The 15,363-nt window shown below is 30.9% G+C and overlaps 1 protein-coding gene across 2 annotated transcripts in view; it reads right to left on the reverse strand.

Moving 5' to 3' along the window:
• LOC112692318 (transient-receptor-potential-like protein) overlaps window positions 1–15,007 on the reverse strand; it is a 39,693-nt gene extending 24,686 nt beyond the window's left edge. The window contains exon 1 of one of the 2 annotated variants that reach the window (XM_025566944.1): window positions 14,529–15,007. In XM_025566944.1, the coding sequence (XP_025422729.1) occupies window positions 14,529–14,632 (104 nt within the window). In that variant the 5' untranslated portion in view covers window positions 14,633–15,007. The remainder of the gene's footprint in view (window positions 1–14,528) is intronic. The other variant, XM_025566945.1, reaches the window with a different exon arrangement.
• Window positions 15,008–15,363: the final 356 nt, after the last annotated feature.

A 15,363-nucleotide genomic window follows, 5' to 3' on the forward strand; every position in this document is an offset into this window, starting at 1 on the left:
TACGTGTGGAATATATTTGTTTCGTTATAATGTATGATGTATGATTTTTATTTTTTTTGTTAATTATATCAATTTGTCTTAAGTATTAAATATTTCTGGATACACCACGTTAAGTGTCTCACCTTCTGGGGCCATCACAAATAGATTTTCTTTGCATGTGACACGTGACAGAGCTACGTACAATTGACCATGGGAAAAACACTGGATGGTTAAGTCTAAACCTGCAACGTTTAATGTTTGACCTTGTGCCTTATTAATAGTCATTGCAAAGCTTAATTTCACGGGAAATTGGTGCCGTTTGAACTGAAATGGCAAATTGGTTGGTATCATTGGTATTCTAGGAACCAAGACCATTTCCCCAGCTCCGCAGCCAATAAGGATTATACACTCAAGCAGACAGTTTTTTAAAGACTTTATTTGTAATCTTGTACCGCTGCATAATTTAGGTGGACTTAAGTTACGAAGTAAAATTATAGGAGACCCTATTTTTAGAATTAATTTGTGTGGTGGGGTCGCTGAAGGTGATAAAGAATTTAAAAATTCAGTTGGATAATGTATCGCCTCCTCTGCATCTAAAACAGTGTCAATGGAATAGTAAACTTTTGTTGGTGCGTTGAATTTTAACAGTATCATGTCATTTATTTTATTGACTTGATCGTTAGTTGGTGACAATATTGTTCTTTCTTGAAACCAACTTGGCGTTTTAGTCGAAATATTAGGTAAATCTGGGTAAACATTTTCAATTAGGTCCATAAAATTAGACATCAAAAAACAAAGCTCAGACAGATCAATTTTACCATTTCTAGTCAGTGACTGACCATTACCAACACGGAGTAAAGCATCAGCAAAAGTTTTATTTCCTTGGTCAGATGATAATATTCTCATATTAGTTTTAAGTTTCAATTTAGTTATGTCTGGCCAAATGTAAGATCTCTTTAATGATGCATTGACTTCATCAGCTCTCGTTCCTCTTACTACAACTGGCAAGATTTGACGAAAATCTCCAGAAAAAAAAGACTGTACAGCCACCCATTAATGTATTTTTATTACGTAAGTCCCGCAAGGTTCTATCCAATGCCTCAACCGAGCTTTTGTGGGTCATGGATGCTTCGTCCCAAACAATGAATACACAATCCCGCATCAATTGAGCAGTCTTGCTTTGTTTGGATATATTACAGACACTTGATGTGTCATCGTAGGACATTTTTAGCGGGATCTTGAAAGTGCTATGCGCAGTTCGACCACCTTCTAAAAGCGTAGCTGCAATTCCAGATGAAGCCACAGCAAGAGCGATTTTTCTGTCTGTTCTTATTTTGGCGAGCAATAAGTTAATTAAAAATGTTTTTCCTGTACCTCCAGGGGCGTCAAGGACGTACTCCTTTCACAGTTCGTAGACTTGCAAAAGAAATTGGACCTTTGATCACGTGGAGCAACAATATTAAGTAAAAACATTCACTGTTATTCGGATGAACTACATACACTCTGCCAAGGGTATCAGTTTTTTTTATCCCAGGATGATTTTCGACGGGGGTTCCTAATTTTCGTCGTTGGAAATTTTTGATAGATTGATTCCAAGTATAATAATTTGGAACCTTGTCATATGTTATGGTTTTAGCAAATTCGTCTTTAGCACATAATTTGAAAAAAGCAGTCAATGTAGTATCACGTGGATTGTTCACAATGTCATTGACATTATGTTGTGTAAAAAAAACCCTTTGTCCATTCTCTAAGTGAACTGCCAAGTGAATAATAGCAGGCACTCGTTCGTGTACATCAAAAGATAAAATACGCCAAACCGCTTCAGAACTACATATGTATCGACCAGATTGAAATTGTTCCACTTCACTTCGATTGTATAAACTAAATGTAGCTTGATCACTACCTTTGTTTATATATTTGGTAATATATTTTATTGATTTTACAGAGCTACACAGTTCCACGTTTATGTGTGCGTCAAATGTTTTAAGCAACAGTGGGTTGTAAGGAACTACCCACCTGTTATCAATATCATTATTTCGAATTATAGCAATTTGTCCGCCTTCTTCAGGTGATAGTCTCCGATATTTGGGGTAACCATCAACGCCATCATCGTCATACACGGAGAGTTTGTATTTAAAACTCCACATGGTCCATGAATCATGTGTCTGACTACAGAGTTGAACAATAATGGATCATCTTCTTTGTTTGGCAACTCTGCTGAAATCACATTGTCAATTTGGTCTGGTGTTATTTTATTTTTAAGCCATAATAGAAGATGAATGTGTAGTAAGCCACGTTTCTGCCACTCGACCGTATACATAAAACAACGTGGTTCACCAAATATATTAGCTTTATTAATGAGAGTCAATAGTTTTTGTATTTTCAAATGAAACACCCTGTTGACTATGTCATATCTGTCTTGCGGCTGTGCGTTAGGATGAAGATTAGTTTTAATCTCTTCCCAGTTTGGATTACATGTTACAGTGATAAATAGGTCAGGTTTGCCATAATTTTTTACATAGGTCATTGCGTCTTGTGTCTTTTCGTGAAGATATCGTGGTCCACCAATAAATGATGATGGTAGAATTACTAATTGTCCAATTTCGGTACTCGGCTCATTTGAGTTCAAGGCATCTTGCAAATGTATATAATTTTCAGCTCGTAATGTTGTCTGATTGTTTCGTATGTACGCTAAACGTTCTGATTCTATTTTAGAATATTGATCGACTAAATATTGGTTTAACAACATACCATATCTGAGTAACATATTGCAATTGTTTTGTCTTTCCATAATGCGATAACAGTAATAATTCATACACGAAACGGTTTTTTGTAATGGAACTCCAGTGAGGGTTAATTTGATGAATATCGATAGAATATCCATCTTCACCACGACATAACATTAGTGGATATTGCAGGCTGTCATAAGACCTGTGAATTTCAGATATTTTTTTAAGATTATCGTCTCGGCTACACAGTACAATATCTCGTTTATGAAATTGTTGGCCAGATATCACTACGGCTTCCTCGCTTGTTGATGGCGCATTATAACGTCCTCGATGTTCACCTGTTGGTACCCTGCTAGCGTGTATGACTATATTGTAATTGGGAACATTTGGAGGGACACTTTCAATGGCTGTTTTAAAAGATTGTATGTATATATTATGTGAGTGTAACATATCTTGTAATGACCTGATCAAAGAGCTATCTAACAGTTTCCTAGAATCTATGTTACATCGAGTTGTCACTTGAGTTTCAGGATCGGCAATGAAGTATATTTGCAAAAATTTGTATTCGTCAGATCTATTCGGTAGTAGACTGCCAGCCAAATGATATACCTGGCCTTGTACTTTAAAAGTTGGCATAAATTTACCTTAAACTATTTTACGACTTTTAAATGATGTCATTTGAAAAGCATTATTATAGCGACGTATGTTATGCTTGAATTTTCCATGTTTAGGATAATCACCTGTAAGGAGAGAATTCAATGGTTCAGGAGGAGGACAAATCTCTACTAATTTAATTTTACCATTTGAACAACACATTCCTTTAGATTCATCTTTCCATTTTAGAGCTAAACAATATTGACAAACAATAGACATTGCACCTAATGTAACCATCGGATCATTTTTGTAATCAATAGTAAAATCGTAATTCATTGCAGAGTATTCTTTATTAAACCATGCATTAACATTTCTTAAATTTTTATTTCACGATTTTGTAAAAGTCTATTGTTTCGTTCAACAGAATTTTCATTGCTACGTACTAAGCGTACTCTTTTAGCATTTGCCGTACTACGTCCTATAGTAGACTTTCGTTTAGGCATTGTTTGATTGCCGAAAGGCTAACAATACAATAGGTGGAAAGGTAAAATAGGATGGTAATATAGAACACTACTATTTTAGCACCACACTACTATTTTTAAATAATAATAATAATAACAACGATGGTGTACGGCGAGCGATCACACGTAACACGCAGTAACTGCCTAGACGACTTGGTAAACGACTGACGACGTGTCTCGACTGTGCACTCAAAGAACCAATTATTATTATCGTGTTGTGATTATCAACCGCGCGCACGATAAGAGTCAATAGCATTCGATAACACGTAATGTCACTGCCAGTGTGAGTATTTTGGTCTATTTTGATTGCGCGAACAGGCATAAAATGCAAACGTACGGTAACTACAACTTCAAAAACCAACCGTGACAGTCCACTTCAAAAATAAAATTAATACCTATATCGACTGAAAACGTCGTTTTAATCGTACGTACAATTATTTTTTCGCTTGGTGCGCCTGTTCAATATAACACTAATACGTCGAGAACGTGCTCCACTTCCACTGTAGACGTTGCAGAGATAACTAAAAAAAAAAGAAATACGGTCCATACATATACACAGGAACTATAGTAACTATAGAACTATACTGAAATAACTCAGTTATTATGTTTCTACAAACAAAACTAAGATAAGTTGAGTGAAAAGTGGGAAAAAAATGCAAAAAGAAAGATGTCTGATGATATAGTGGTTAGAACTCGAATCGCTGTCTTGGAAATCTTACAAAAGTGCCACTGCGCAAGAGAAACCTGTACCAGAGTGATAATTTTATGCTATTTAAGTATATTCGGATGTATGGAACAAATAATTTTTTAATTTTATTAATTAAGTTATACGAATAAATTGTATATTAAAACCTTCCCTGAATCTAGACCTATTGATTAGTGAAAACTGTACTAAAATCCGTTGGGTACTTTTTGAGTTATGCGCGTACATACAAAAAAGGGGGTTCTATTTTATATAGTAGGTATAGAGTATAGATATAGATAGATATAGATTAAAATTAATTTAATCAAGTTCAAGTTATAAATAAATGGACTTGATCCTCTCGATTGAAAATATTATTATAAAAATATTAACACTGAATTTTAATTATCAAAGATACAAGGTATACAAAGTATACCTAATACAAGATGTATTTTTCAACGAGTAGCTAAATTTACTATTCTTACCTTCTACTATACTAAAACCTAATACTTTTTTTTAAGTTTAACCATTTTACTTTGTTATTAAAATATTTTCAAATAATTCAAAGAACAATATTTTTTTTTCAATAGAAATTCAATATTAATATTCAGAATATGAAATTTAATATCAATTTGTTACAAAAAAAAAAAAAAAATACCTTAAAAAATATTATGAAAAATAATTTAAATAGTTAACTTTTTTTTTCGACAACGTAGACATTTACCAAAATAATAATTGTCGTTGTAAAAAAATATGATTATTTATGGGAAATAAAATATTTATTTTTTAAATTTTAATTTTCCTCGATATTCAGATTATAATATTTAGTACTACGTCAAACAAAACGTGTATTTCAACTAAATAAAATTGCGTAATCAACGCACTGAAATTACCAAATGCACGTTTTTGTTAACTTATATATCCAGTGATATTGTGTACTTTTATGATAATTTATTTAAATAGATAGTACATATAACGTTTGAGCCCGCGTTCGTGGCTCGTGGCTCATAATTTAACCATGTAAATATGTAATAATAATAATATCTTCAGTCAAAAACGATTTCTTCGATTATCATCACGTTCGATATAGTGGTCGCGCTATTACCTATGTCGTCAATGACGATTAAAATGTAATTTCCACTACGCATCAATAGTTACAAACTTCGACTGCGATTTGAATAGATGCAATTTTCGCGCAATTAAAAAATGTAATATATAATCATATCGGAACAAATGCGTTGGCAATGAAATAATACCAATATTGAAAAATCGACATTTTTTTAAAATAATCTTTATATTTTGTATCAATTCCGTGCCTAATGTGGAAAATACGGAAAACATTATTATACTGATAACTTTTATTTCTTTAACCTATCAACAAATCGAAAAACATTTTTGACGACTAAATCGATTCCTTGACAGAAATATACAACTATATTAATTAGTTATCACTAGGGCTCGGGACTTCTAGGAGTTTACATGTTTTTAAATAATCATTAAAAACATAGCTAAGTAATATAGAAATTTGTTTAATAACAGTACAAGTTAATATTTAAAATTTATAGTTAGTATAATATTTTGCATATTTGGCCATTTTTCATTTATAAGTATATATTTGACCAATTTTCATTTAATAAGTGCATATTTAACAATTATTTATATGCAGGAATTCATTTTTTAACTTTATAAAAAAAATTATGGATTTATTTCTTCATCTATCACTAGACTTGAAACCCAAGGTGTGGTATTAACTGAATCCATTAAGATAATTAAAACTACAAAAGAACATATACATTCTGCAAAAATTGAAAGATCTGCACAAGCTAAAGTAATTTATGACAAAATTAAAAAAGTTTTGGAGAAAAATTTTGGATTTGATCAACTACAAAAAATATCGAACATTTTAAATGGATAAAATGAATCTATGGACGGATTGCACGCAGATATTAGTAGTGGTTACCTACCATTTCTTAAGTTTAACCAATAAGTTCGGTAGATGTGGAACGTTCCTTTTCTAAATATAAAAATATTTTGGCTGATAACAAGAGGTCATTCAAATTTCCCAATTGAAGAAAATATCTTATAGTCCAATGTAATGCTCAAAGTAATTAGTACTATATTAAAAATAGAAAAAATGTATTCAATTTAATTTGTTTTTAAATCAATTTTAAATTTTTTGTTTTTGACAAAAACTCAATATAAAATGAAAACAAATCTGAAATAAAAAGAAAATAATTATCTCAGATCATCACATCTAAAAATATTATTATTATTTATTATTAATTTTATTTTATTATTAAATTAATTATTACAAATATAATTTTTTTTAAATGCATATTTTAAAAGCATATTTATTGATTTTTTAGGGCATAATGCATACATATTTTAAGGTTTTTACGGGCATGAAGTCCCTAGCCCTAGTTATCACAAACAATTTATTTAAAATTAATAAAATGAAACAAAAGCAAGAGTTCATTTCAAAAATGTTTTAAATACAGTATATTTATGCAAGCATATTGTTCGCGTTTTTATAAGTAATAAAAATAACTTCAAAATTTTTTTTATGATAAATGCCTACAATTCACTTAGAAACATCTATGAGAGAACCTAAAAATAAATGATTTTGTAATGAGTTATTATTTAAAGCCAATACTAACAACAAAGACACAATTTTCTATAATCAAAATAATTTTTTATATTGTATTTTAATATTTTGTCAATTTAGATGTATACTCGTATATTCTAATAAATGATAATTCGTAAACTATTATAACAATGGTAGCTATGAATAACACATATAAATAATAATTGACGTTTAACTATGTGTATAATTTTTTAAAGAACAATTGGTAAGTTTTTTGACGATTGTTATTCGCTTAGTTAAAAAATATTGAAACATTAACTATTAGACCCGTTACCTGCTAAACATTATCGATTTAATTAAATAAACCTACATTTTGATTGTTCATTATAATAATAGATATCTGTTGTATAACTTGTTTTTAATAGATTATACAATGATATTTATTATTTTTTTAATATTGATATTTAATTATTAAATATTCATTGTAAAACAAAACAATTCTAAAAAATAATATTCTTTTATTATATTTGTTTGCCTCTTTGTAGGATTAATTAGAATCAATACTCATCTAAACTTTTAATTATACAAATGAATATTAATTATTTCGAATTATAAATTTGAAAGCAACCCATTAAACACAAGATCAATTTTTTTTTTTTTAGTAGAATAAATCGTATACCATATTTTGTTCTTAAATTAATTTTGCTTTAAAAATATATATGTATTATAACTTTATACCTAGATATATATTATAATAAAATAATTAAATAATCTAATAAATAATAATTATTATAAAAATAACTTAAAAATAAATAATATAAAAAACACAATGGTTTGTTTTCTATTAATATATATATTCTCGTAAATATATACATATTCAATTTTAATTATATTATTTGTAGGTATAATATTATAAAATATATATCTTTTGTAAATACTAAATTGTAACCCTTATCTGACTTTAACCTTTGATTCTTTACCTGAACTGAAGAACTGATAATAATCAATAGCTTTGAACTTTAAAAAAAATTCTCTCTTTAATTCATTCTTTATACTTTATAACCCACCAAAGGTTTTTTTCAACAATGTTTTAGTTTTGATTATGAATAAAGGTTAATATTATTTTACCGGGTATCACAATTTATAATCGATAGGTACTTACAACTTCATCCTATGAATGTGTTAATCTAAAAATCCAATAATTATATAATTATATTAATTTCATTTTTATATTTATTTGCATGAATTTTTATATGGTTGACATATATTTAATTCATAAATAAACCTTACACAAATTAATCAAATATTATGAACAAAGGATCAACGACACCACGCTTTCATAACTTCGTAAAATATTAAAAAAAAAAAATGTTCATAAATGAAAAATAACCTTAAGAATGTTGTGAACTGTTGTAAGCTAACATACTACTTATTTAAAGCATTAAATATAAAAAAAATTATACAATAAATACAATCAGATATTTAAAGACTTAAAGTTTTAGCCAGTGGTTCTCAACCTTTTTTTGATTCTTGTTACCTAAAGTCACTAGAAACGAAAACTGTGTCACCCTAACAACATAAAAATAATAAACAATCTTAATTGTATCAATTAGATTAAATAAATTTAATAAATAGACAAGAACTTTTAGGTATTCTATATACATGACAGTGTCGGCAATAATATAATTTTATTCGAAAAATGAATTATTTTATTATTATTTTTTACTTTTCCCGTGGAGATTACACATCACCCCTATGCTGGATCTATATCACCCCGATTGATAACCATTGCCTTAAGCTGTTAAATTTATTTCGGTTTTTGTTTTTTTTTTATTTAACACCTTTTTAGTAAAATAACAATATAGTATAATAACAGGTATAATACAGGTTTGTTTTAGGTATAATAGGTGTGTAAATAAAGTAATGAGATTAATTTTTTATAATTTTTTTATTGAATTAAAGTGACTATTTTATATTATCTCCTTCAAAGTAATTGCCCTGAGAATTCACACAGCGCTGGAGTCGATGTTTCCATTGTTCGTAGCAGTTCTGGAACTCAGTTATTGGAATAGCTTTCAGTTGGTCGGTCACAGACATTTTAATATTTTCTAGCGTCCCAAAATATTGTCCTTTAAGGTGAATTTTTATTCTTGGAAACAGAAAAAAGTCACAAGGACTCATGTTAGGTGAATAGGGGGGTTGAGGGGCTATGGGAATATTTTTGGTTGCCAAAAATTGGTTAATTGAAATGGCTGTGTGACAAGGTGCATTGTCGTGATGCAGCACTCAGGTATTTTTGATGTTTGGTCTCACCCGAATGACCCTTTTTCGAAGTCTATCGAGAACTTCTTTATAAAAGTGTTGGTTGACTGTTTGGCCTTGAGATACAAACTCCTTGTGAACTATTCCCTGGCTATCAAAGAAGCAAATTAGCATCGTTTTGATTTTTGACTTGCTCATTCTTCCTTTTTTTTTTGCCTCGGTGAAGCTGATGTGTGCCATTCTTGGCTCTGGCGCTTTGTTTCTGGGTCGTACTCGAAAATCCAAGACTCGTCTCCAGTAATGACACGTTCTAAGAAAGAATGATCATTTTCAATCTGCTCCAAGAAATCGAGACACCTGTCCCTCCTGTTGTCCTTTTGGTCTTGTAACAAAATTTTCGGAACCATTTTTGCGCAGATTTTTCTCATTTCCAAATCAATGGTCAAAATTTGATGAACGGTGGTGTAAGATAATCCCAACTGTTCTCCAATTATTCTGACCGTCAATCGACGATCGGATCGGACAAGTTCTCGAACTCTGATGATGTTTTCATCATTTTTTGCAGTTGAAGGTCTTCCACTGCGAGGTTCATCTTCAATCAACTCGCTGCCTTCTGAAAATGCTTTAAACCACCTAAAAACCTGGGCCCTTGAAAGCACACTTTCTCCATAAGCTTGTTGAAGCTTTTGAAAAGTTTTTGACGCACTGTGACCAAGTTCAAGACGAAATCGGATAGCACATCGTTGCTCAAAATTGTCGTCATCCATTATTGGAACGTACTAAAAAAAACTGGTTTACGAATATAATCGCCACAGACCAAAACGTGACACTACGAAGTTCAAACTCGTACTGAAGGTTCATTACATGATTATCTACAAACATTTTCATCGGAAACCATTAGTACTTCCAGATAACTAGCTACGCTATCAGTCTCATTACTTTATTTACACACCTCGTAAGTAAATAATATATTATGAAAATATAATAATATCTAGCATAATATAATCTAATTCCAATTTGATCACGATATGGAACACCTACTTGTGAGCAACTAAATAATTAAAAATTGTATGTTTCATACATGCATCTGAATATATACAATAATCAATAAAAAAAATTAATATTTAATTACTATTTATATAAATCTTGTAATATTGTTAATTATTTTTAGAATACTTGAAATGAGGTATGAATAACAATCACCGAAAAGTTTTTTTGTTTACAGTTTCACACATATCCAAACACCCAAACCTCTCGATTTACCATTGATTATAATCTAGTGGTATATTCACAATGATGTAGTATATAAAAGAATAATACTATATCCACTGAACAAGCGCATTGCATAAAAATTAAAAATAAAACATTTGGTTCGGTGCATAATGTATTATATATATTCAGTAAAAATAGGTAATTAGGTAAATAGGTAGAGATGCACACCGACCCGTATAGTGTTTTCCGTACACACTTGGATTATCATCATATGTATTTTAATATGTTTAGGTACATAGTATTACTCGCATTACGTCAACACGTACGACCTTGACTCATTGGTCATTGGCAAATTTTAATTTATCCCGCAATTGTATATGCGACTGTAGGAATTGAAGAACTCGTGGTAGTAATAATCTAATACAATCCAATTAATTTTAAAACAAAACGGACAACACGGTTATGCTAATTCAAAACAATAGTCTTACAATAAATGTGCAGATCATAGGAATATCTAATGAATGCAATTTAAATGTGATTGCGTGAGTGCGTTACCGTTGTATTTTGTTATATTATAATTAATTCGTTTAATGCATAATGATCGAGGGTTTCGAATAGTATGACTTCATCCAAAGCTTTTAAGACAAAGAGAACAATAATTTTACAAATAAACTATTAAATAATGTTTATTATTAAAAATAATTTTGACTCAACAAGATTATGCTTAGGCAACTATGTATGTACCATAAATATGTCTCTCAACTCATAAAAACCAGTTTGGGTTAACTTCCGTAAAATAAAATTAAAAAAAATCAATTATTAGAGGACTCACGTAAAACTTGTATATAAATATTTAATATATATTTATTTTTTGTTTAATTATTATTTTATGCACGCTAATTTTTTTAATTGTATATCCAATACTGAACGTTTATTTTTTTTCTGGTCTTATCGCATATACTAACGTAGATGCTCTTTAAACATAAATTGTATATTATAAATATAACAATAATTAGTTGATGTAGAGAAAAGATACCTTTATTTTTTTTATGTGCCATTCAATAATTATATACAAATTAATTTGACAACAGCGAGTTTGATTACAATTATCAATTTTACATACAAAGAAAATCGTAAAATAAATCTTCATATTTTAAGGTGTAAATTTCCATAATTGAAATGTATGTATATAGTTATATAGCACCTATCAATATAATTGTATAAATTATATTATATTACCAGAGACGATGAGTAATACATTTTATAATTTAAAAACAACAAAGAGAGCTACGATATGACACAGCTTTTTAAAATGTAGTACATTACAAGAGTACATAACTTTTACACAACTTGTTTACGAGTATCTATAATAGTTGTTAAAAATGCTTTAATCTATGCAGATAAAAATCCTAGTGGGATATATTCATTTAAATATATAAATATATTTTTGCATTCAAAACATAACAATTGAAAAAATAAAACTAAATACTTTTTAATAGTATAATTTACTTAATTAATTATCCAGCATTATATGGACCATATGTTATATATACCTATACTATTCACTATGTAATATACTTGTTTCAAATATATTAATCAATGATCTGTTGACGAATAACAATGCATGAGAGAAACAATCCTTAAATATGTATTTATTAAAAATCTAATAACTAAATTATTTGCATACAAATAATAAAATAGTGTATGTAGTATATACTACATACACTATTTTATACTATAAACCTAACCTAACCTATATAGGTCTTAAAAACTTTAGTAGACGTTATAATATATGCTTTCGCTTGGCCCCGAAAAATTTCTAAAAAATATACCATTATCAAAGTTCGATTATAAATAATAATCCGCCAAGCACTCTACAATTGCAAGTAATCCACATAAGATAATATTTATAAAAGTGCATTTCTCAGGTCGGGTTCTACTGAAGCTACATTCGTATTAATTTTTATGCGATATCTATCAGCATTTCATAAAACACTTAATATCAATAAACTATTACTTGTAGTATGTAAAAATAAAACTTTAATCTTTTAAAAATAATAATTAAGTACTACAGCATGAACTAATATTTGAGATTAAGAAAAAATAGCGAATGTCGTTAAAATAATCTAAATACAAAACACTATTAGGTATCTATGACGTATGAAGATTTTTTATATTATAAGATAAGGGAAATTACGAAGTGTAGTGACCACTGCTACTTAATAATAATTTTTTATTTTTAACATTATTAATAGTATTCTTAACGAAACGTACTTGCCAAATACAAGGTGAATATTCACCTATTATTACATATGTATGTAGTAGTCAGATATCAATTGGTTATCTAGTTATCACTTAACGGTTAATTGTAGCAACGTTATTCGAAATCCACAAATCATTTGATGAAATTGACAAAATTTCAAAAAGTAGTAATAGTATCTACACATTTCTAGTAATTTGAATATAGGTATACACCGGTGATAGTATAAATTTATCGCGGATTTTATACTTCTCGCCGCAATGTGATGTACATAATATAAAATCATATCTTAATTATTAACGTGCAGAGGCGAATAGGGGATCTATGGTGGCTGAAGCCTCTCCCCCCCTTTAAACATTAAGTAGAACCATATCGGACATAGATACTTAAAATATTTAAAAAATTAGACAAAAGAAAGACTTCGTACAAATCGACATGCGCAACGAATTATGCAGTAACTCACTTTACTAACTTCTTTTTTTTTTCATTTCTAGATCCACGCCTGTTAAGGTGTAAAGTATAATTTTGTATAATTTTATCATAAACATCATTAACAACTAATTCTGAAAGGTCCTCGCCGTTGATTTTACTAGATGTAATGTATAAATGTATGTACCTACATACTTTATTTCTGAAAAATCTTCGCATACGAATCTACTTAAGTATACAGTCGTCTAAGAGAACGCACAGATGTATTGTATTTTAGACACAGAGGAACCATTAAAACAATAAATTATTGTTTATTATGGATCTTATGATATTTTTTCTTTATAACAAAACTGAAAACGGTTTCAAATTATTTACAGAATATATAATAAAAATTCGAAATGCAATTACAGACTGCAAGAGAAATTTTGACATTTTTACAGAATGCGTTTAAAAATGTGTCTCTGCTGATTACTTCGGTGTCTTAAGATACGTATTTAAGTATTTATTAATATAGACGCATGTCTAAGGCGATAACGTCGAAAGAGATGAGTATATAAGAATCTGGTGCTACGTAACGTCAAGGGAGGTTTTCTACTGCTGTAACGAGACTTAAATAATGTCAAAGATGCCTCGGTTGTATTCGGGATTGACAAAAATGAATCATGGAGTTATATGATACCGTATTAGCGTGCAAAAAAACATAATACTTAAATGTAAAATTTCAATTTTTACAAGAACTTTAAAGGCCATCAAACATCAAATCAATTACCACAAATGGGTAAACAGCAGATACCAATACCTGTAGTATCTTTTGGTATGTCCAGTTATACTCGTAGTTCCTGTTTTTGATCAATAAGAATTAAGAATTTATGTCTCGGTTATTATTACTGATAATCAATAGTATTATTAATATTACATTAGACCCAGAAAAAAATGTATTCCAACAACCGATTGATTACAATATTAGAACCAGATTGGTTCTTTATTCCTATGTATTGGTATTCGGTATTCATATAAAAAATTTAAAAAAACATTCCAAATTAATAAGTTATAAAAGAATATTATTATATCAATGTCAGAATATCTTGACATGTGGATATTTTAATATTTGAGAACGAACGATTTCAACACGGGTTCTTCCCCCCCCCTTCGAACACATTTTTGAGGTTCGATACAACGTGGTACCGGTGGTTGTCGGTCTGGCGGCCGGTGCCTGGGAACGAACGCAAAATGCCTCGATAACAGTAGTTTTAGCGTACGAGCTCGCGACACTTACCTTTGCACGTTGGCCACGTCTCCCCGTTGCACGGCCAACAGGTACTTTTTTTCCTCCAGCGACAGAGACTTCGCCGAGTACCGGTCCTTGGCCATCCGGTTCATGATGAGCAAATAAAAAAACGTACACTAAAGCACCGAAGCACGCGTGCACTCTGGCGTTTCGGTCGCGAAGACGTACGCCGAAGGGCTGGCGCAGAAGGGACCGACGCCACAGTCGACGCGGGGATATTTCCGTGTTCGGATTAAAAATTGTTCGATTGTTTTCTCTCCTCGCCTCGCGCGCCGACGGAATCGACTGCGGCCAAGTAATCGAGCGGCAAACAGAGCCGAGGGAACGACAATTGCGGTACGCCTTGACGCGACAGGTAGTATCGCGCGCGTCTTACACTCGGAGCAGACGCGAAATTTTTAAAAAAAAAAACGATCCGGTCAGACCGGGTTTCTCGAAGGTTAGGCTTCCGCGTGCGACAGTCGTTCAAGTTCGAACATCGTTGTTCATACACGACACACGCACGCATTGCACGTAGGTGCGTATACTTACGTCAAACGTCGTACGAGTTACCGATTTCGCGTGTGTTCGTTTCGATCCGGAGTGTTCGCGATCGGCAAAATACGTTTACGCGGACAGGGATGTGGAAGTCCGCCGGCGTAGACGTTCGAAAGCGGACGCGTGCCGCCCGGCCAGTGTGAGACGAATCGCGAAATTGTTATTAGTCGCCGACGCGACAGGGGAAAATTCGATGAAAATCCCGAGAACCAATAGGCGACGGTAAACAATGAGCGAGACACCCTCCTACCCACCATCCCATACCTCACCGGATTAACTGTCACCA

Source organism: Sipha flava, unplaced genomic scaffold (genome assembly GCF_003268045.1).
Source record: "Sipha flava isolate LNK unplaced genomic scaffold, YSA_version1 73_pilon_pilon, whole genome shotgun sequence".
Classification (NCBI taxonomy): domain Eukaryota; kingdom Metazoa; phylum Arthropoda; class Insecta; order Hemiptera; family Aphididae; genus Sipha; species Sipha flava.